This window comes from Xiphophorus hellerii, chromosome 12 (assembly GCF_003331165.1).
Source record: "Xiphophorus hellerii strain 12219 chromosome 12, Xiphophorus_hellerii-4.1, whole genome shotgun sequence".
Classification (NCBI taxonomy): Eukaryota; Metazoa; Chordata; class Actinopteri; order Cyprinodontiformes; family Poeciliidae; genus Xiphophorus; species Xiphophorus hellerii.
The window spans coordinates 9,198,995-9,222,354 of record NC_045683.1 but is presented as its reverse complement, the minus strand read 5'-3'; the positions used below and the strand labels follow the sequence as shown (position 1 = coordinate 9,222,354).

Genomic DNA, 23,360 nt, shown 5'->3' with positions numbered 1-23,360 from the left:
TCCAACATCTAAAGTTGCTGTTGTGACTTGTAGTCTTTGGTTTCTTCAAATTATGTGACCAAACCACTTTGCCTGGGCACACAACACACCCAACCAGATAGTTTAAGTTCAGTTTTGAGAGCCTTTCAATGTTTTTATATTTGTGCAAAAGAAGTGGCATAGTCAATAATATGACACGCTGACCTTTTAACATGTTGAATAACTGAGTAAATTGTGATTCACTCGAGGTGAATGATGCGAAGTTACTAGAGGATACGCTTAGTTTGAGTTGTCAGACCACATAGAATACACTTTTAATCATAGAAGTTGAGCCTCCAGACTGTCTGTTGCAGACTGCGATTTGTGGGTGTGTTTAGGAAAACTGTTAAGAAAATGAAGCTTGAATTATTTGCTTTATTTATGTAAAAATTACCTTTTGCCATCAAGAGGTTGTAGACCTTCTTGCTGCGTCTAGCATTTCAAGAAGATTAGATGTTATCTGAGTTGATGATGTAGCTGGAGACCACAAACTACTGTAGCCATGAAGTCAAAGCTAATTGCACTAGCCTGTTTAGATTAAAAAGACAAAAACCCTCATCTGCGAATTGTGAATTTTTTTTGTGTATTTCATTGCAATTAGGCTTGTTCTAACCTTCCTACCTTTTCTCCACTGAAATTTTAATCTTAACACCCAAATAAGATTAATAACCAATGTTATTAAATGAACTTAAAGAAAAAAATTAAATGACCAGGTTGTTTTCACAAGGTTTTTCTTGTCAGGCTTGCCCATTTACTAGAAGTCACTTTTATTTACAACAAAATGTTTTTTCTTTCAGCTTTGCCCTGCATTTAGCAGAATCTGTCTTCCAGTCTACTCCAAACACTTTCTTTGTCTGCACTGAGCACACAGCATAATGAAGTTATCACTGAGGGCACAATCTACTCAGGGTATTAGTATTGTTCTGCCACACCTACCAGTATCATGAGAACACAAGTTTATTTTCTTTTCATGAAGAACAGGTTTTTCCATGTTTCAATTATGACAAAGTCTTGTCTAGTCTGAAGTTGTCATGATTAATTTTTAATTTGCATACAATGCGCTTTGTGTGCTTTGGTGCACAAAACATGGTATGCAGTTTTTTTGTCTTATATAACTAAACCTGCTTTAAGCTGCTCCACATGTCTTGTGCGTTTGTCAAAAATTGTCACACACCCACCCAGGTAGTTTAAGTTCAGCTTTGAGAGCCTTTCAAAGTTTTTTATTGGACTATCTTACTGTCCTGATGTTCCCATTACAATTGAATGGAAGAGCTCCGGTTTTATCAATACATATGAGTCATGATTTACCATCTGTACCTTTTGTTATAAATGTTTTGCAGTACTTGCACTATTACATTGTATGAAAGGGTATCCATTGATGAAAAATCAGAGGCTTTATCGGTTAAAAATTTGAAGACTTTATGAATCTTTGTACTAAAAATCAGGTTGTAAGCTGAAAACATTGCCTCTGATTAAGCTCTGAACCAGGATAAAAACTGCACACCATGCTTTAGATCTTGTATTTAAAAAATAAAACAATTTCCCTCCACCTTATTATTTTTTATTTATTTATCACTGGAATGTTGTAAACTGAGTTTTAAAGTAATTATTTGGTGGAAATTAAATGGACCATGTCAAGTTTGTAAAGTAAGTTGAGTATTTTGAGCTTCAGAAAACTTTCAGTATAATGTTTGTTTACCCAGTTGGCCAGAATTTTTTGTCTGTCTTCCTGCTTTCCGTGCAAAACCACAGAAGCCAATAACGTGTGGAATGTGAGTTGAGACGACTGTTGCGCATTCACTGACGTTGACGGCTACCTAACCCACCTGCAGTAGATTTCAATGCGCGCGCACGGCTCCCTCCCAGCCTCGTCACAGAGGCTCCCGTCGCTTGGTATTTAAATAGCGCCCCTGCGCGCAGAGAGCCACAAGCATGCCTCGTCTCTAGAGAGGCAGGGCGCGACTTGGAGACGCTTTGGTCCAGAGAAAGAGAGGGAGAGAACTGTGCAGCCGCTGCTGAAGCAGAGCGCAGGAGTTTTATCCCAACTTCACTGCTGCAGGTCGTTGAGACACAGCGACCTTGTTCTCAGGGGTAAGTTCCTGCTGCTGAAATATCTCAGCCCGCTGTCGTTGTTTCTCTCCTCCAGTGTCCGTGTTTATCTAAGCTGCGCATTCCACTGTTATATGACGATGTTGATCATGAGGAGTGATGAAAGTAATCTAGAAATTATATAAACGATGCAAATTTACAGCCTTTTGCCTCTGTGTGTGGTTTTTCAAATTCTGCAAAAGTGACTTCACTTGTTGCTGATGAAAATAACACTAGATTTGCGATTGATGGGGAAAATCCTGTTTTTCCTCCTTCTCTACACTTACGCGAGAAAGGACGGCAATGAAAACCAAACATTTTTAAAAAGAATTGATTTTGACGTTTTGTTTAGGTGAAAAATGACATGTAAAAAAAAAAAGAAATCTATTTGGACATTTATCTATGTGGTCACGAGTAATTGTTGTGATTGGTAACAATACGGAGTGATTTTCTTCTTATTATTTTTTTGATTTGCGGAAAATTCAAGGAGTTATATTTTACATGTGAGACATTCGACAAATGTATTTCTGAAACCAAAAGTTCACATTTGAAACTTTGCATTGTTCATTTCGTTGCTGTCTTAACATGAACCCAAAATAGCTTGCCCCTTTTTACGTATGCTCGGATTAAACAAAAAAAATACGCTAGAAATTATGCAGAACGGCCTTTGATCCCCGTTTACTCTTTAAATTCATATCCCCGCTATGAATTAATTGGGGGAAAAACGCTAGTTAATTCACTTTGTTTTTCACGTTCTGCAATGTGCAACCAGAACATTAGATGTTGAAAGCACATTTTCACACATCCACTGAAAACGGAGAATAGGTGACCTTGTGGCTCCAGAAGGCACAAGAAGCTGGCCGGCAACCTTTTAAAAAAAATGTTGTAGAAAACTGGTATTTGCTTCTATCCATGAATTCTCAATCTATGAAAGCAAATAAATGCCCTGATTTGGAAGGAAATGAAATGATTTCCAGTTGCTATGAAACCAATCAAGAATTAACATAACAGACGACTTTGGGTTGTCGTCTGTACTCGTAATGTTGGTGAGTGTAGCAATTATCTAATTTGTGACTCCATATTTGTGCGCCCCTCCACCTTCCGCCCCCTTCCGTCTCCTTTATCATCCATGTCAGTTGCCAGAAGGTATGTAACCCTTAATTAATATTTGCTTGCTATTGTTAATGGGTTTTTTTTAAAAATCCCTTTTTAGTCATACCCTTCCAGACACAGCAGTATTCCCAGAAAAGACCCTGATCCCGATATTCAGAGCACATTCACCTTCCATTTCCTCATCGTCTCTGGTTATTTCTAATCTCAGTGGGGGGGCGCTGCACATATAGAGAATTAAAGGGCCGCCAGATTAAGTTATTCCAGCCTGAGCCAAATATGAGTTCACAGTATTCATCATAAATGAGTGGCTGACGCCTTGAACTGAGGACACCGCTCTTTGATCTGTGGGTGTCTAAAAGTGCGACTTGTCCACATGAATATACTGGTGTGTACAGAACTTTTTGTATGACAAGCATGTGGGGAAAGACGTCAGAACCAACTTTACTGAGAATGTTTGTGGCACATCTGTAATACCTGAAAGTGAGGCGTGAGAACGGGAAACTGCTGGAAAAGCTGAACGCTGACCTTGGTGCTGAATTATTCCCGCTGCGCGCTCAGTGCCTGCCCTCCATGCGCCGACGGCGCGCGCAGAGCGGCGGCTCTCCTGTTTCTCTGACTCGCGGCACATTCCTTGCACGCCACCCACGCGGCGAGATGCGAGATTTTCAATGAAAAAACGCAACTCGTTCAAGAGGCTTTGCATTAAAAAGAAGAAAGAAAAAACAAACAAGTGTGATGGAGCTGAATATGCAGTTAATTTACAATACAGACGTAATCATTTAATATTTTTCTTTAGCTACTTACAAAACAGGCGCTGTTGAAATGTTTATCCAAGTCTGCTAAATTTAGGCATGCTGTATCCATGTCATTGTCACTGGACGCACAACATTTGAGTACAAATAAAGTCCAGAGTGACTTTTTATTCAAACATTTTCAACGGTTTTAAATGCAAACCGTTGAAACCGTTTACTGTATTACAGTTGATTTTTAATGTGACCTATACAAGTATTAGATTGCTAATGAAAATATGCTTTGTTGTCTACAGTGTTTTGTGTGTGTTTTTCTTCTGCTGCTTGTGCACCGGAGGGTGCAAAGCTAGCTAGATTTGAAAATGCACTACAAAAATTCTGATATTACTTGTGCACATCTGATATTGGAAGTCAAAAGTGAATGTCTGTTCAGCTGTTGTGACTCAGGGGGATTCGTCTTACAAACCCTCTGGACAGAGGGCAGCAGCACTTTCATATAAGGAACAGGAAAAAACAGCTGCTACCTTCCTTCCTACTTCATTCAAATAATTTTTTCAAGTTTGTTTTCAGAACAAATAATCTTTTTCTAAACCTTATCCCTATTTAGAGGTGGAACAGACATTTGGGTTAACTTGTGACCTTAACATTTTTGAATAGAGGTGTTTTTACGGCGCAATCTGATTTTCACAAGCATTTATTGCTTCTTCATTTGATTAAGTTTTCAAACTAATTGGCAAACTTCCCTGTAATCTTCTTTGGACAATTGTTTAGGCATAAAGTTTTGGTAAAAAGTAATCAGGTATATTTGCTGGGGCATTGGAGCACACCGGAGCATGTGCACCAATGTCACAGTAAAATTGATATTGTTCAACCTATGATTTGAATGTTGCATTATTGATCCTGGTATCTGATGTATAAGATGGGGGTTTTGTGTTTTCGTCGATTCAGAGAAAAAAAGATCCGTTGACACTATGGTCTGAGCAGTGTGGATCTATACAGTGTGTGCAGGCTATACAACAGTTTAAAAATGGATTGATCTATTCCATTTACTTTGAAACTACAAGCATACTAGAGAAACTTACAAGCAGACTGGAGAGCTATGAACATGTATGTGGAGGTTAGTTCACTTGAGAGAGGCCTGTTTATAATTCTTAAAGATAAGCTCACTTGTATTGCAGCCCTCATAAACAGGATTCAAATTTAAAGTGCTTTTCAGAAAACAAAGGAACAGAGGAAAGGAAAATTATAATAAAGATGAAAAATGACAAAATGGAACCTTTTAATCATCAGGAAAACAGAAGCTTAGCTGTACTCATTTTTAGACCAAAAAGCTAAAACTGAATTCATTAAATCTTTTACAGAATATGAGAAAACACAGTCAACTGTAATGCTTTTAGTCCTATTTTAAGGTACCCAACAGTTGCTCCATGTAACAGGTTTGTAGTTAATTGGTTCCAGACCTGAGAAGCAGATGAATGAAATGTGCTCTCCCTTTAAGTTCTGAAAGTTGAGTCAACTCTAAGTGGTGTTGCAGGTTCATATAGATTTAGTGGCAAGACCATTTAATACTTTACTGACCATTAATCAGATTTTATCCTTTTACTAGCATTTAGGCCAGGAATTGAACTGGGAACAACTGATTCAGGACTGTAGTCTCTGTATGTGGTGTGCTTGGACAACCACTGATCAACAGTGAGGTGATTTTATTAAAAAAATAAGCAAAATAAAAAGCAATTTTCAAATAAAGCACCAAAATGTTGTTGAAAAATTAATTAGAAACAACAGCTTCCTATTTTAAAAACAACTTTTTCCTTTTAAATATTGAGAAACCTTTGCAAGAAAATGTAGCAATAATGCATCTTATTGCACGTTACTTTAAGTGATTCCATTCGATGTTACTAATTGGTTGCTTAGTCTCTAAAGATTGTTGAAGTCCCATTAGAATGTTAAGTTTGTATTCACATTACTAATGCTCTTTAGCATAATTGCAGCAAATAATTGAATGTTGTGGAGATTTCCAAATAGAAATAATCTGGAATTTATTTACAATATTCTAAATATTTGCTTTTCAAATTATTTGATACATGCATCTGTTCTAATGCAGTTCCCTCAGTGTGGAGAGGTTTAAACAGGTTTTAACAGATTGTAATTTCTGCTTGAGAACATCACCTGCAAGATAACTCTCCTGAAAACAAACTATGCTACAGATCCTACTCTGAATTTTTTTTATTTTTCTTACTATTACATCTGTTATGGTACTAAAAATACACTTTCACCACGTGATTTTACAAAAAAAACATGGTCACAAGACCATTTCAGCAGGCATTGATAAGCACTAAATAGATATTTAGTAAATTAACAATCCATTTTTTGCAGCTGTGTACAGTAGCAGTGGCTGCTATGGTGATTCTACAGAAAGCAATGTTGGGCTTGGAAATTGATCTTGATGCAACATTAAACTGACTTGAGATGATTTCTAAAGAACTTTGATAATTGATTCCTACCCCTAAATCTGCCCTGGTCATTCTTACAAATCATTTTCAGAAATCCATGCAATTTTCTTGAACATTGTGCACATCTCTTAAACATTTTACTGAAGCTGGAGAAAATGTGTAAGTATCTCTGGATGAGAGATTTTAATTAAATCCTGTAAAGAGAAAAAAGGAAAATACATAAATAAATAACCAGTCAGTTTTTATGTGATGCAATCAGCCATGTGTATGTGGATTCTCTACTTATTGTAAATTATCCAAGCAAAATCAAAAAACCACCTGATCCCTGACTTGCTTCTTGTTTTTTAGATGAAAATATAGAGTGAGATTTTACATAAAGTTTTGGCTACCAGTTTTAATAACTTCTGTACCCATTTGACTGACTTATCAGTTTAACTAAAATCATTTCTGTTTCCTCTTTTCAGAAACATTCCTGGGGGAAACAGTACAAGTGAACACATAGACACAAGTCACACGCACACACAAGCACAATGCAGGAGTCGGAGCCCACAGTCTGCCAGCTGCAGCCCAACATCATCTCAGTGCGCCTTTTCAAGAGGAAGGTTGGTGGTTTGGGCTTCCTGGTGAAGCAGAGGGTGTCCAAGCCGCCTGTCATTGTGTCAGACTTGATTCGCGGCGGAGCAGCAGAAGAGTGTGGCCTGGTGCAGGTGGGCGACATAGTGCTAGCCGTCAATAACAAACCCCTAGTAGACCTTTCGTATGAGCGAGCATTGGAGACTTTGAAAAATGTGTCGCCTGAGAGCCATGCTGTGCTCATCCTCCGAGGGCCCGAAGGGTTTACCACCCACCTGGAGACCACCCTGACCAGAGACGGCCGCCAGCGCACAGTGAGGATCACCCGACCTGCCTTCCCACCCTCAAAGTCCTTCGATCAGTGGTCCCCTCTCAGTGCATACAGCCCCGGGCAGCAGCTCAGCAAGGAGCCCCAGCTGAGGGCCATTGAAAACCTGTCCTCTCCTTCCATCACTCAAACGCTCTTGCAAAGGGGAGGGATGCAGGGCCAGGATGGGGGCCGCGGAGCTCTCCTGTGCAACGGGCTGGAAGAAAACAATGACCTGCTTAAGGAGATTGAACCGGTGTTGCATCTCATCAAAAACAGCAAAAAGGAGATTAACGGTGAAGGCCAGCGGAATGCTGGGAGAAGAGATGCAGAGATTCAAGTGGCATGGTAATTTCTAATGTGATAAGTCATTATTGATCCCTTAATTTAACTGTCTTTTGCCTTTATTCCTCTCCAATCTTATGATTGGAGTTAGCAGTGAGCAGTCGGAATTAGAAGTGAAACCCTTGTGGGGGAAATGTTATTAGCTTACACAAGAGCCTGCACCTGGTCTGGTTTCAGAAAGAATTCCTGTTCACTCTGTCACCATGCAGTCTCTGAACAGCCTGGCACATCTGTGTTGCATTAGTTGTTACATCCAGGCTGACAGCACTGTGACTCAGAGTACAGTGGTGTACATAATTCATGCCTGCATGCTAGCCCCCAGTAAACCCCACTTAAAGTGACAGTATTTGGAATATATTTGTCAGCTGCTTTTCTTAATTCGCTAAGCCAGCTAAGATGGCTCCATTAAATGACTTGCATCAGTTTGGCAGCTTTCCCTTAATTGTGAGGCTTGTGGCAAAATCCAACAAATTTGAAATGCATGGCAGAATTGAAATAATTTGCATAAGATATGTTAGTATTCTGCATAAGTAAGTATATTAGGGTTTTTTGTCAGCTTGTGAGAGATTTAAAGTTCACAGCTTGGAGGAATTCAGTAGATAAATGTCAGGGCATTAGTTCAGTTGTCCAGGATGTCCTATGAGGAAAATCTAATCAGGAACATTTTCCAGATGGTCATAAAGGTTGCACTTAACTATAGAATACTTGAAGTACTGTAAGCTTAAGTACTCATTTGGGATGAGGTTTCACAAGATCCTTCAGGAAAAAGTAATGAAAATCAATGTTTGACTTTGCCTAAATGGTCTGCACAGTGTTCTGTTATTGACATGTCAGCTATCTGCTCCCACAGCCTAGTGAAATCACATTGAGGTTGCAGTCTGCTTTTGATCAATATCTCATTTTTTACCCACCAGTGAAACTCTTTTTGTCCATCATAAATATGCTTTAAGTGATTTGTTGCCTTCTGTGGATAAGTATACAGCATAACAAACAAATACGGGAGTTATGTTTTGAATAGTTTCAGATGAGTTCACATGAAATGGATTCAAACACAGTTGAAAACTAAAAATCAAATGGTATTCAGGTGTAAGATGATGTGGTTAAGATTGGTCTTTATTTGCAGTGTCCAAAAATGAGAAATAATCTTCAAGAAGGCACCTAACATTTTAAAATTTATTTTAAAATGCAATTTGAGGTTGAATGATGGTCTTTTTATAAAATACTCGGCAGCAAAACTAAAGTTGATCAGACTTGCAAACTAAACCCTAAAAATATGTAAACTGTTTCTTCACCCTTGTGATGAGTCATAGTAAAGCGATTCTCTTGGTTGTGTTCAGCATGAGATGGAATTAGTTGATTCTTCTGCAACATCAGTCACTATGTGTTACACAGACAGTAAACACATGACTCCTATTTGGGTCAGAAACCATTTCCAGGATTAAAGAACAGATTGTGGAAGTTTTTACTCTGTAGGCGTTCAAACCAACAAGCTGAAATTCTGCATAATCTTTTGTTTAGTTTTTTTTGCAAAGTTTCACCTAATTTTATTTTTAACTTGCTTATTCTTAAGAAATCCTCCTACTTCTTCTTTGGTCTCAGACCTCAATGGTTTTATACTCCTGATCCTTTACCCTTCCTGATGAAGCCGCAGCTCAATCAACTAATTTTATAATGGTACACAATATGATCTTAAAAATTAGTTCTTAATTGTGAGGCTATAACTCCAAAAATATAGTCAAGGTGGAAAAAAATAAGATAATTTGAATGTCTGCATGTCTCTTTGGGATCTTCTGCAGTAATTGTATTGCAGGGTTGTACAGGAAATACACAGCATTAAAGCCAAACTTCCTCATTCAAAAGCACAATTGTGGTCTGAGTGTGTAACAAGGCATGCCAAAATCAACATTTTATGCACAATCAAGTTAAAGTTACCAGAGAGTACATTTCAACAATCAGTAGAAGTTATATTTTAACTTTTTTTGGTTTCTGATAAAGATCTCAACTGAAAATGAACATCAAAAAACTGGTTATTTTTAACATAAATGTTCATGTATTTCCAGGTAATCTTTCCACAGCAACGTTTCTGGAATCAGTTTTTAAAGACCTATTGTCAGGAACAGAAAAGCATGGAACAATGGCCCTTGCTTGTTTTCAGCAGATAAGGAGGTATATTTTCACAGCTCCACGTCAGGCAGATGATGCTCTGCGTCAGTCAGCAGTAATCGCAAATGACACATGCGACTTCTCCCATTGTTTCAGCCCGTTTGAACTCCAACTCTGCAGCGTCAGAAAGAATATGCTTTCCCAAATTGTGGCAATAACGAGATGGAATGTGACAGGAAGTGTGAAAGAGAAAAAGGATGCCTATGAGGATTTTCAATTGGCACGGACACGTGCTCATGGCGATGGCAAGGAAAGATGGGCGGGGTGGTGGTAGGGGGGTTGAGTGTGTGAAAGACTGTAGGAGGCGGAATGTGTGTGGGCGTTTTTGAATGGAGGAAACCAAACTTAAACAGGGAAATTAGTTGCTTTTTTTTCCCCAAGTCCTGTGTTCTTCAGTGTGGTGGCAGCTCCAAATCCCACCCACAATCCCATTTTCACAGCTCAGATTGAGATATCTCACAATTATGCACAATCCTTCTTCACTTGTAATATTTCCCTATTGTAATTTTTACACCTCCTGGTTTGTTCAGTGTTTTTATTTAAGAGTCGTCTGGATTTAAGTTTGCATTTCTTAGAATTTGCTTGATTAGTTTTGCCACAAAGTTATTTAAATAATCCACTACTAGCACTACCTGGAGCACTAAACAAATCAGTGCACCTGTATACTTTTGAAAAGACGATCCTGTTTAAGGTTTACCTTTTAGACACAGAAAGCTTTCATAAATTTAATAGCACTGGTGAGCAAACAGTCTTGTGTCCACAAAACCAAAATTGAGTATTGTTTGCAGTCTGTGTGTGCTTTTAATTGTCTGGGTTTGCTTTTTTGTGAGATTTTTAAATTGAATTGAAAGTGCCTTGTGCAAGATCAGAGTGCACACACCTGATGGAAAATTGGGTTTCTCTTCCAGGGACCTCAGTGTGGGAAATGAGACATCCATCCAGCTGGGTTCGGATAATGACAGAATGTTGAAAGACGTGCCAGTGGCAGACCACAATGCTGATATTGACAAGGTAAAAAACAAAAGTACAACTAAAACAGCATGTTGAAATAATAGCAATGCTTTAAAAATGAAAACAATCTGAAAATAAGTTGATCCAAATTAGGTCTGAATGACCCACAAATCATGGTTGCTTTTTCTTTGCATTTGTCTGTACTGCAGTATAAGTCTGGCCAGGCTTTGCTACAGTGTCTTATTTGTAACTCTTTTACATTTTGTCACATAACTGCAAACTTCTGTGCATTTTAGTACATGTGTGAAGCAGAGAGAGAAGGAAACACTTTATTTGTAAATATTTTTAAAATAATGTGTGGGAGGCAGTTGGATTCATCCCACCACCTCTGATGGCACTGACATCACCAAATGCAGTGCACGCAATTTCTTTCAAACCTCACCTAATGAGTAGATATGGTGCAGATGTGTGTAGTTTTACTTCAGCGTAAATCCAGCTGTCCAGTGAAGCATTCAGGTTTGTTAGAGAGCATTAGTGAATAAACAGAATCATAAGAAAAAAGGAACATGGCGTGTCAAGGATAATGCTGTGAAGAAGCTTAAACAGATTTGGGTTACTAAACAATGTCCCAAATCTGAAGCACTACTCCGTCCATCTGCCAAACATGGGAAAAAAATTATTGCACAACTGCAAATCTGCCAAGACATGATTGTCAACTTTAGATGACAGGCTAGAAGAGCAGAACATTCATCAGAAAAGTGGTCAAAAGGACATTGGTACATCTGGAGGAGCTGAGGAGATCCATAGCTTAGGTGGATAAAAATGTTAAGAGGACAAATGTTAGTCATACTTATCACAATTCTGGTCTTTATGGAAGAGTTGCAAACAAAAAACACATTATTGAAGTTGGAATTATGCACATCGATATGCACAACCATATCGATGTGCATATGGTGGTGGCAGCATTATTCTGATCATTTACATTACATTACATCATCTACATTTCTTTATCAAGGACAAGGAAAGGTTACACCAGGGTGGGACTTCACCTTCCTATCCACAACCGAAGTTCAACGCATATTTTTACAATTTAAAACATGCGTTTTAGTAGGGATATGTCTTTATCATGCATATCCCTTTTGCAGCTGTGCACAAGGTGGCAAACTGTTTGCTGATCCAATCACCTCTGCATTTTATTTTTCTGATGATTATTTGTTGTAGTGTTAAATCTGACCTTCCACACAGAAGGATCTCATCATCGGTCTCAGTGATGTGGGTAGTGTTGTAATCTGCATGCAGCCCGCATTATCTGCACAATTTTAACGCTTCTAGAGGCTTCATCAATGCAACCGGATGGAGTGGAATATTTCCAGTAGACCTAATGAATACATGCAGCTGCAGTACGATTTCTTCCTATCGAATGAACCCTTTTCTTTGATTAATCAATTCTTTCAGACCTACAAACAGAATGCAGATTCTTTTTGGAATATGGGTTTTGTTTTTCGTAGAAAAAACAAAAACAGATTTGAATGGCTAACTGACCTCAGAGGCGAATTTAATATGAAACGTTTTTGCTCAAACCTGAAGTACTTTATAAATTTATTGAAATGTGCATTTTGGGGAACATAATTGTTACAAAACCATAAATGAGAAATATTACTCCACAGAAAATCTTATTGAACAGTTAGTGGTTTTAGAAAATTGCATGTCTAATTTCTTAAGCTGCCAGAATTTGAGATGACACTCACTTGCAATTTAGTTTTCTCTCTGTGGGAAGAGATTGTTCTTAAATCTTCAACCTGAGTTTCTCCTCCATTATGATTAATATATAATCACTCTGCAAAACTATGGCAGCAGATTGTTCTGTAAAATTATAACCGATTTCTGGTGGCACTCGCTTGAAGAAGTCACTGAAGCAGAAAAATGTACCTCACAATCTTTTATTTTTTTTCCTTAAATCCTAAGAAGTGCATAGATATTTTACAATCACCCTTTTTCTCTTCTCAAGCTGTCTGTTTTATCCACTTTCTATCAGCTGTTCCCATCTACCAGATTTTGCCGCTCATCATCTCAATTTCCCATCAGATGTTTTAATTGATGGGTGGAACATTTGCTTCAAATACTTTGGTAATTATGCTCCATCATGCCATTCTCTTAATCAGTTTAGCTGTTATTGTAATTTCTTGTACAGCAGATCCTCTCTTTTCCATCCATACCTCATTCTTGACATTGATATATGTTGATTTGAATATGATGGGCAGCAGGAAGGAGGACCGGATCATTTAAAGAAAGGAAATATAAAATGGTCTTCATTCTGATAAACTGACCTGTTTTGAGTTGAGAAATACAAGAAAACCTACAGTGGTCAGAATTTATTTTCAACCAGCAGTTGATGTTCACTCTTCATTTATTCATTTGGCTTGCAGCCTCACAGAGGTGTGGACATACAGATTCATTTATAATTGATGGATCACAACTTTGGAATAGAGCTGTTTTTAGCAAATTGTCACACAATTCCTGCATTATTCAAAAGTAAACGACAAAAATACCATCAGTTTGTGGCTTGATTCTAACTTTGAACTTTTTTTCTCTGTATTCTGACAAAATATGCAGTTCTGTAAACATGTCAGACCTTACCAAGCTCGCCTAACATGTCAACTTTATGACAGCAACAATGGAAAAGGTCTGAACAGGTATGTCATGTTTTGAGTGATTGCCAGGACAAAACAATTTCACCTTTAAAAAGAAAATGGCAGATTTAATCTGTTTTGCAGTACATGAGACTTCCTCAAACTGCACAAACTATTTACCTTTTTTCCTGCTGGTGAAAAGGTTTTGTATATCTGGCCTATTTGACTCAATTGTGTTGATACCTGACCTTACAGCTAAAACCTGGCTCAATCTGGGTAGATGATCTCTAGCCCATCAACATAAAGTAACCTGGGTGTCTCGATGACAGTCAAAGTTCAAACCTCAAAACTTAGTCAAATACACCTTCGAATTGCTGTGCATAATAGAACACCTGCACACCTCAAATGGAAGCTATGGTGTAAAAAATAAGAGTTGTTTTACAAAAGATTATAACTTGTTGCCTTGCTGTACAATGTATTAAAAAATACTAGTTGTCAAAAGTATTTATTTCTCTTACCCTTCCTGTTATACTCTTCATCAAGAATACTAACCTTTCTCAAATCACACACATTCATAAGTTGCCCTGAGTTTTGACCTCTAAGGTGAATGGAACTGAGCTTACTAGTATTGAAAATATTACAGTCAACTTTACAGGGATCTAGACACAAGTCTGTCAACTAGCATTGGCTTGTATCTTCTATTACTGACTTTCAGCAATCCACCTTATTCCTGGGAGGCTTACTGTGGAAACGATTATGGGTCTTACTTCTGGCGTCCACCGGAAGTAGCAGTATTTCACTGTAATTTGGAGGGTTTTTTTCCTAATCTATATTCATGATAGAAGTTACATCTCTTTTCGATTATTGCTCAATATTTAGTAAAGCTTGTACACGGACACGCCGTCTGCTATCTGAGAGATGCTCGGTACAGAGGATCGTAATTGTGAGTTTAATCACGGGGAGCGACAGGAACACGATCGTTAAGTTTTGTAACGGAAACACTTAATTAGCGGCGCTGCTAGCAGCTCGTTTCTCTGTAGAGCTGACAGTAATAAAGAAGAGAAAAGCATAGAAGCTGGTCAGAGTTCTGAGCTGCCGTTTTGCACCGAAAGTGTGAAACAACTACAACATTGTGATGTGAATTTTATTTTTCGTTTGAACTTAAAAAATAAAGTTCATGAAGTGGCTGCAGCAAGTGTGTTTTATCATGTTTGGGTCAGCAATACATTTTTATAAGACAAAATAAAATATCCGGGTTTATTTAGTCCATCACAGCCAGAACCTCGAGGTTCCCCGTTGCTCAGTGTTACTGCAAACCAAGGGAGAAATGACCGCAGCTGCTGTGCTTCAGACCGTAATATGGAGAATCTCCCCATTGGACTGGAACCAAACCGAATCACACATTAACCTGTTATAGAGAGCAACTTGCCACTGGAAAGTGCCGTAAGATGCCCTTGTGGAGCTCGGGTCACTGTTGTGCTGTTTCTCGCTTTACTCTAATAATCAGGCCAAGTTTAATTTGTGGCTGCAGCAAGTGTGTTTTGAACGTGCTCCCAAAACAAAAGCAGTTTTCATCGGTAGTTTTCATCGCCTACCGACAGATAAGGGAACAAAAAGAATTTGGCTAAAAGTTCTAAACTTGAGGAGAGAACCCAAAATGCTTTTTGCGTGTTCGTTTCATTGTGTGGACAAAAAGACGGAACAAAACCCCCATCTGCATCCAGAGCAACTGAGTTAGTGAAGTAGCTACATATGCTAGTGCGGGTTATTTGCGGCCGTTTCTCCAAGTCACCATCCTACTCCGCAATAACTGTAGATGGAGGTAAAATATTGCCACATTTAAGCTGTCATAGTTGGTGTTCACTCATATTTTGTAGCCTAAAACCTCTGACGAAAGCCTGTTAGCGAGTTGCTAACATGTAAACAAATGGCGGTTTGCGGCGGAAGTCGCGCCCATAAATCACGCAAAACCTCATGAGGTCTAGGTGGATACACGGTGCACAGAACTCTCATTGGTAGATGTTTTGCAAATTAATCTGGATTCAAGGCAGCCATATTTGAATTTTAAGGATGGTGTTTGTACGATTTTTGAAGTGCTGCAGATTTTCTGATTGGAAAATTCCATCTCGAGTTAAGAAACAAATGGAAAACTTTACAAAGCAAGCTCTTCTACTTCCACCTCCATTTTTTTCTCAAATCAACTGGATTAAGAATTACAAACTTTGCATAAGATGATCTGTTTTGATTGTTTTTCCTTTTATTATAGCTGCCAATTATGTTCCCTTTTTTTAAGTTCTATTTTGACATTTAAAATGTGCATTAGTACAAGGCATAAACTTTAAAGAGTATGCTGACATTCAAAACTTGTACTTGTGGGAAAAAAAAAATCTGCTAAAGTCTCAAACGTTAATGCCAAAGTTACCATTTAGTCAATCAGCAGCTATATGTTGTGTCACTGTCAAGAGATCCTGTTTCAAAAAATCTTTTTTGAATTCTGGCAAAAAGATTTAATTTTTTAATTTTTTTGTGGAACACTGAATTCTTCCTCAACTTTAGTGTCAATCATGTGTCACTGTTTAGCTGCGCAGTGAGTCTTGGCTGCTGTTTGAGACTGAACGTACCACAAAAAAGGTCTTTATATGTACTGTTCAAAGCTCCAAACTCCTTTTTGCAAATTGATAAAACACAAAAAGACTCAGCCAGTGAACACTGTTGGCATTCTCTCCAGCAAGCATAATGATTATGTTCCTGTTGCTCAAAACTGTGTAATTAACAATGCAGTGGGAGATGATGAAAGAGCTTCTAAAGAGTGACATTGATTACTCTGATCTTTGGCAATCACTTGCTGCTTTTCTCCGGCAACGTTTACAGGCGACTTTGGGGTTAAATTGCCTTCATTGATCAGTCAGTAGCTTGAGAACCCCAATGAGGTGAGAACTGGCTCACCCTCGACTTACGGTTTCGCACTGATTGCCTTTATCCTAGAGTGGAAAATAAAACAGAATTGTAAGAGGGGAAGAATGTGAATGGTTTCTGTAATGGGCTCTGCTTTCATAAGCCTGTGCGAGAGGATCTTGAACACAATGCATAACAATTTTCCTTGAGAAGAAAGAGCTTGGGTCCAAGCTGATTGCATGGTGAAACACTTCTGGATAATGTTTGTTATCTTCATCCTAACTCTCCTGTCATAAGCTTCACTCACACCCGCTTCCTGGCTGTGGCACTTTTCAGCTTTTCTCGATATGACACCTGGTGAGAAACAAGTCGTCCAGCCAGCACTGCAAGTGTTACAAGGGTCAGAACCTATTAGAGTAGTTATAGTTGTGACTAATGCATATATACATCTCTGTGTTCTCTCTGCAGTCTACAGCCCAGGGCAGGATCTCACCCATTAAATCCGTGCAGAATGGCAGCCCCTCCAAATGCCCTCGCTTCATAAAGATCAAGAACTGGGAGACAGGCACTGTCTACAATGATGTCCTCCACCACGGCTGCAGTAAGGTAAGGCAAAACATATCTATTGTTTTTTTTTTATTTTTTTTATTTTTTTTTATTGACGTAACCACCATCCAATATTTAAGCAAGGGATTTTCCTTCTATTGTGTACATCAATCTACAGCGGAAAAGCTAATTAATGTACAATTATCATAGGGATAAACGAGAAATGCTTTTAATCTGCCTCATTAATTTTATTTCAAAACAAAAAGACACATTAATGGTGCTTCCATGAACATGGAGAACACAACTTATATAATCTTAATAAATAGAAATAGATTGATACATTTATTTAAACTTTAATTACACTACAAAAACTAGTGATGAAATTCAATTTCAATCATTTCTCACTAGTTACAGCTTTGTAGTTCTTGGAGGGCATACATTCTAATTTTTGCAACCTTCAGTTTTCAGGGATTTTTCTTTCAACCTTAGCCTCGTGAAAACCAGCCCCTTTTTCTACACTTTGTGAACTTTGGTGATATTTGAAAGGATTTTAGCTGATTTTACCAAATCCTAGTGTTTGGTTGTGATGTAATGCGCCAGTTTGACCGTGAAGGAAGCTACGCTATGGAGCTTACTGGAAATTTCATCCACTATAAATAACCTTTCCCCACTGCAAAAAGAGAAGTGCCGAGCTGAACATCTTTTTCAGCAATAAAATGTCTTAAGCATTCCTCTTGCTCTGGCTTTAATTGCGCAATATTTGGAAGCGCAATTAGAACCGCATTCACTTCTGCTGCCATTGCAACTGTAGACAGACTACAATTCAAAAACAGAAGGAGTTGCAAATGAGGATATTGATTTTCTGCACTGTTTGCTGATTGGCCAGGATTAAATACATCCTGAGAAATCCAGAAATACAATGGAATAAATCCCAGAGGGAGCACTGAAGGGAGATGAGAATTGAATGGAATTGCGTAGGAAGGTATTGACCAAACTAGTTCAATCGTGTAGTTTGTGATTTCCTTTAAAGCTTAATTTTTAGATTTTATTATAAAATATGTTTTTCATCTATCATTTTAGAGTAACACTCAATTACGGAATGATTGGATGCATTATCTTGGACTTTTGTATTAAACAGAGATAATATCAAAGGTTGCCATCGTTGTAGTCCCTAAACTCAAGTTCATAAAGGTTAGCAGAAAAATGACATGGGTATTTCAGTGTTTGAGATCAATTGAGTAGCAGCTATCTCTTTTAAATTTGTTTTTGTTTTTAAATTATCCCCATGATTTGAACAACAGAAAACTGCACAAAGAAAGTGAAATCTTAATTGGTCATTATCCAACACTATTATGTCAGAATTGTTTGTGCTGCATGTTTATTACGTGACTGGCTATGCTGTTCTATTCCTATTTAGACAGCCATTGTCCGTGAAATACAGACCATAGCAGCCCTGACAAGTCTTTTAATATGCTTCCTGTAAAACAATATTTGCAATTACTTGTGAATATTTATTTGCTAAATATTCACCAATACTTTGCAACATGCACAATCAGTTTAAAGTACATCTACCTAAGAACTCTTGGAACTGGCTGTTGGAGATTTAATTTTCTGGTGCTGATATTTGTGACGTTTTGGCATACTTCATAAAAACTGTAACAATATGGTAGGAGAGTGTTTTGCCCTTATATTTCAGGACTTGAGCACTTTGTAGTCAGTGAGTCACTACCCCTTAAATTCCAATGTGGATCAAATTATTGTACAGTCAGATGTGAGCCCATCTGTCCACAGATGAACCTTGACCCAAACTGGGTCACCCAACAGCACAATGATCCCTAAACACACTAGTAAAACTTCAACCGACTGTCGAAAATGGAAAATAATTGCGTTGTTGCTGAAGTTGGGTGATGGGCTCCAAGATTTCCTGGTTATTCCAGACCTGCGCATAAATAAATGCCCAAAAATGCAGCAACAAAATCAATATTTTTATTTAATTTCACGAACATAATATAAGAAAGGGGTGGCGGTATGATCATGTGGCACGCAGGTTCACAGTTTACTGTTTTCATCAAGTGTCGTGGCAGCTGATGTGTGCAGCACTGTGGGACAATACCTCTGAAACTATGGGGCCTGTTTTTTCTCTAATCTTGTTTGGAGAGTGCAAATATCCAAATGGCCAATCTTCATTTTTTTTTAAATTTCTATGTATTTGACATTAGAAAGCTTAGAATCCACATTTTCAGTATCGGTAAATAACTCTAGTTGCTTCCAGGGAGACTTGTTCCTGGTTTTGTCGTGGCCAGTCATGAATTCTTGTGCTGTGACCAACAAAACCTAAGAAATGTTTCTGAAATATGTATTGTATTTTCTTACATGACTAGCTGCACAAATTTGACAGGTTATTTGTATCAAAAGGTATCAAATTGACATTGGGTCCAATTTTGGGCTGATATAACAAAATAAGTGAGAAAAGGCCATGTTTGTGAGGAGACGTGTCAGATTTTACTTGTAAATATAATGGCTGCAGAGCTTCACCTTGTACTACAAACTGGACATCAGAGGAAGTTTCTCAGTTGACTGAATAGTGTGCACACTCACCATTGCACAGCTTGACTTCAGCAGACTGAAATATAATAGCATACCTTGGTGTGTCTTTTTTGTTGTTCTATTCATTCAAGAGCTAAATTTCATTTGTGAGGATTCTTGTCTGATGATTTATAGTCAAACAGCAGGGGATTAGATATTTTGGAGTATTTTTTTATTGAGTAATTAGTGTCTTATAATAAAACAATATATCATCAGTACACTGTTATTGGGCATCTCACATGGATGAATGATCTTCTGTAAAAGAGAACTAGCAGAATCAATATGAAATTTTCATTTTTGTGATATTCTTTTTCTTGGTACTTTTTGTAAATCTGTAACAAAGCCATCCTATTTGAAACCTTTTCTAAGAAATTACATTTCCTCCACATTTTAGGCTCATAAAATCTCTAGCCATAATTGGCACACTGTTCAGCTGTCCAACAGCTGCTTATAATGGAAATGTTATAATTTTCCTGGTATGGGGTGCTGATTTGCTCATTTCAAGAATTGTGCCTTTAAAATGATTCTTTGCAAAATTCTCGAAAAAAGTTCACATCACAACTTTGGGTAGGAGGGCTTTGTAAATGAAACGCCTAACTAAAAATAAATGTTTGGGCAGATGCATTTTTACTTATATTGTTAACCCATAAATTCAACAGACTTCTTGTTCAGGTGAGCTTAGTTGTTGCACTTAGTTGTGGTCCAAAGATGCATAATCAACGGACTGTGAGTTTACAATGTAGACATCAAACATGGAACCAAAGTGACTGCATGAATTTTATGTTTTCATGTAAACATCTTTAGGGATGACATACAATTTAAAGAGGAATGTTTGTAGCTAAACAATGTTTAGATAATTCAGCCTGCTGCCAGCGTTAAAAAAATAGAACTGGCAACGTCTAAGGATAAAGAGGAGGAATACATTTGTAAAAACAACAGTCTCTTGTTCATGATTTTTATTTTTATGTTTTTTTTGTTTTGTTTCTAAGAAGTTGCAGAAGTTACTTTTTCTAAATCAGCTGGTATTTGATATGTTTTGTAGGCTATTTGCCAAGTTAGCATAAAAACTTTAAATGTTTCACACCTTATACAATATTATATAATTTTTAAAATGCTTCTTTACATGTTTTTTAGCTTTAAAGCTATGTAGTAATTTCACTTGCTTGGGTGAACAATGTCAAATGTGGTGCAGGTTTTTGACTCACCTAAACTTGCAAATCTGTGCGCATCTGACTCACGGTTGCAAGAACACAAAATAAACGGGACCAAGCAAAAATTATTACTCTTTAAAAAGATAGAAATACAAAAGCTTTTTGTTTTGTTAACTGACAAAAGAAATAAAAATCAAAGACAAAACTGAAACTTGTTAGCTCAAATTATGTCAAAGAAATGCTGTCAGAAAACCCCCACAGTTTGCAGGTTTTAAAAGAATGACAACGAGGTTCTGCTCAGTAAATTATGGAAAAAGGTTGGCGGCTCCTAGGTAGTTGAAAAGTTTGCTTTAGTCTTGAGCCAACTTTCTAAATACTTGATGAAATGATTCAAAATTACTCCCTGAATTATTTTTGGTGACAAAATATTATGTTGGAATCTGGTGGTACTCAACATCTCTTTATTGTCCACATATTTTTAATCCAATGTCAAGCTAAGTCAGGTATTTTTGAATGGGATAGATCTTTTTCCAGCAGAAATACAGAATGTCGGCTGGAAGGTTAGCATCCATTACTTAGTTTGCAACACAAACTAGATGCAAAAAAAAAAAAACTTTATTGATCCATTTTAGAGACCAACTCTTTTGTGTGTGATATTTTTCTCTGTGATATTGCACAAAAGAATTAAAATAAGATGTTCAGTCATTTCCGACACTTATGGGACTGAAAGTCTTGGACGATAATGTTTTTTTTCTGTTCATTTTTCAGTTGCTTTGGTTTTTTTCACATCATATTTTGTCACATAGCCAAAGTTTCTATTTTTAGTCAATGAGTCCACCTACCAAAGAAAAGGTGATCATTGCTGTTTTTAAGTATGCACCGTCCATTTGTAAACAGAAACCTAATCCCTTTGACTTATTGGACAGCCTGTCATGTGCATCCCAATGAATGGGCTGTAATGGCATCTTCAGATTTATTATATATCACAGATGAGCCATCTTATTCCAAAGGGACAGCTGGCTGGCATGAATGCCCAGAGCAGTGTGACGAGCGGACGTGCTGGAGCATGAGTTATTCCTTTGTTTTATTTTTAACTCTCTACTCATCCATTTTTCCCTTTTTACTCCGTCACCTCTTTGTTTCATCTGTCTTGCTCTTGCTTGTCGATTACCTCTCCCCAGTTTCCTGTTTTTTTTTTTTTTTGACTGCTTATTCCGACTTGAAATCCATTTGTCTCCCATTGTTGTTTTTTTCTTTCCTCAGTTTGCTCAAGGATTATTTTTTTCTCTTCATATTTCTTTTTCTTTTTGAACACATTCTTGCATTGTTGGCAAAGTGTAAGTGGGTGGTTGAGTTTAATGAGACAATTTTGGGCACACTAGGGTCCTAGTCAAATTTTCTCTTTGCTAACACCCTCTACTTATGCTGCTCTCGGTTCTCTCTCCAAAAAATTCAAGGTGACTGTTGACTAAACCTTTAATAACATGATGACCACACAGGGTGGGATAGATTTTTTTTTTCATTGTAGCCATCTGTTATTTATGTGTTTGTCGTTTTCTTGTCTGTTCTATTCTTCAAGTCCCCATTTAATGGAACGACACCAACATGACTCACTGACTTACTCATTCATTGATACACATGCCATCCATTTATATAACAATAGGAAATGTAACATTTGCAGTCTCTGGAATTCTTAAAGAGTTAAAACAGCTTTACTTATTATCCCTACTTGAATGTAATTCTTGAAGTATTTGAAAGGGCTTGAATACACCTGAGTTAAGGACTCATTGTGTTGATTGTATGAAAGCAGAAAAAAAATAACTGAGGCTGATTTAACACTTAACTGTTTCAAAAATGGCTCATGAGTGTTTTGGTTATTAAACTTAAGGAACCAGATGAAAACTGAACTAAAAAACAAGTTTTCTAGATTTTTATCATATGAAAACCTAAGATTCACTAGCACTCTTCTTCTCCAGACTGTTGAGACCTTGATTTTAAAATGAAATGCAAATTTTACTTTCATCTGAAAATATGTATATATTTGTCTCCACCCTCAAACTTTGCAATTGTGGTTATCCTGAAATATAATACAGCTGTCTGCATGATGTTGAAGCTGAAAACTAAAGGTTTTAACATGTTTTCAGTTAAAGCAACATAACTCTGGACGTCTTTCCCATTGAGTGTGAAATCTGGAGGATGATTTTTATTTATTTATTTTTTTAAGGCAACAAAAATCGATAGCATTTGCTTCATTGTTTGAATGTTGTGATGATGTTTAATTTTACTTTTGTACAGTATTAACTTGCTTGCTTATTTGCAGATGCCAATCTGCAGTGAAAACGTCTGCAATGGTTCTGTGATGGTTCCAAGTCAGGGTGTTCACAAACCAGATGAGGTCAGAACCAAAGAGGAACTTCTTCCTCTGGCCGCTGACTTCATTGACCAATACTACACCTCCATCAAAAGGCAAGTTCAGCTCATAATACCATAAAAAAAAAAGTCTCTAAACCTGTGTGACTTGCTATATGGAGATTTTGAGTTTTTGGACAGTTAAACTGTCATCTAATTAATCATAATAAAGTGACAAGTCTGTCAGCTCTGCTCACTGAGATATCACTACACAGTGCAATATACTTGGGTTTCCAGTGAGTCAAAGAACTGACCTAAATTCTCCTTCTTCCCCCAAAATATGTTTAGTTAGAAGACTCATTGTCAACTCTATATTTTCCCCTGTAGAAGATTTTAAGTATAGTAAAGAAAATATTTGAAAGGCCTGGTTTGGTTTCAGCTGA

General features: G+C 37.5%; 1 protein-coding gene across 2 annotated transcripts in view; it reads left to right on the top strand.

Annotated features, from left to right (window-relative positions):
* The first annotated feature begins 1,927 nt into the window (after positions 1-1,927).
* The window catches only part of nos1 (nitric oxide synthase 1 (neuronal)), a 55,029-nt gene continuing 33,596 nt past the window's right edge, over positions 1,928-23,360 (top strand). The window contains exons 1-5 of one of the 2 annotated variants that reach the window (XM_032578725.1): positions 1,928-2,109; positions 6,886-7,649; positions 10,718-10,820; positions 16,754-16,891; positions 22,889-23,034. In XM_032578725.1, coding sequence (XP_032434616.1) covers positions 6,952-7,649; positions 10,718-10,820; positions 16,754-16,891; positions 22,889-23,034 — 1,085 coding nt within the window. In that variant the 5' untranslated portion in view covers positions 1,928-2,109; positions 6,886-6,951. The remainder of the gene's footprint in view (positions 2,110-6,885; positions 7,650-10,717; positions 10,821-16,753; positions 16,892-22,888; positions 23,035-23,360) is intronic. The other variant, XM_032578726.1, reaches the window with a different exon arrangement.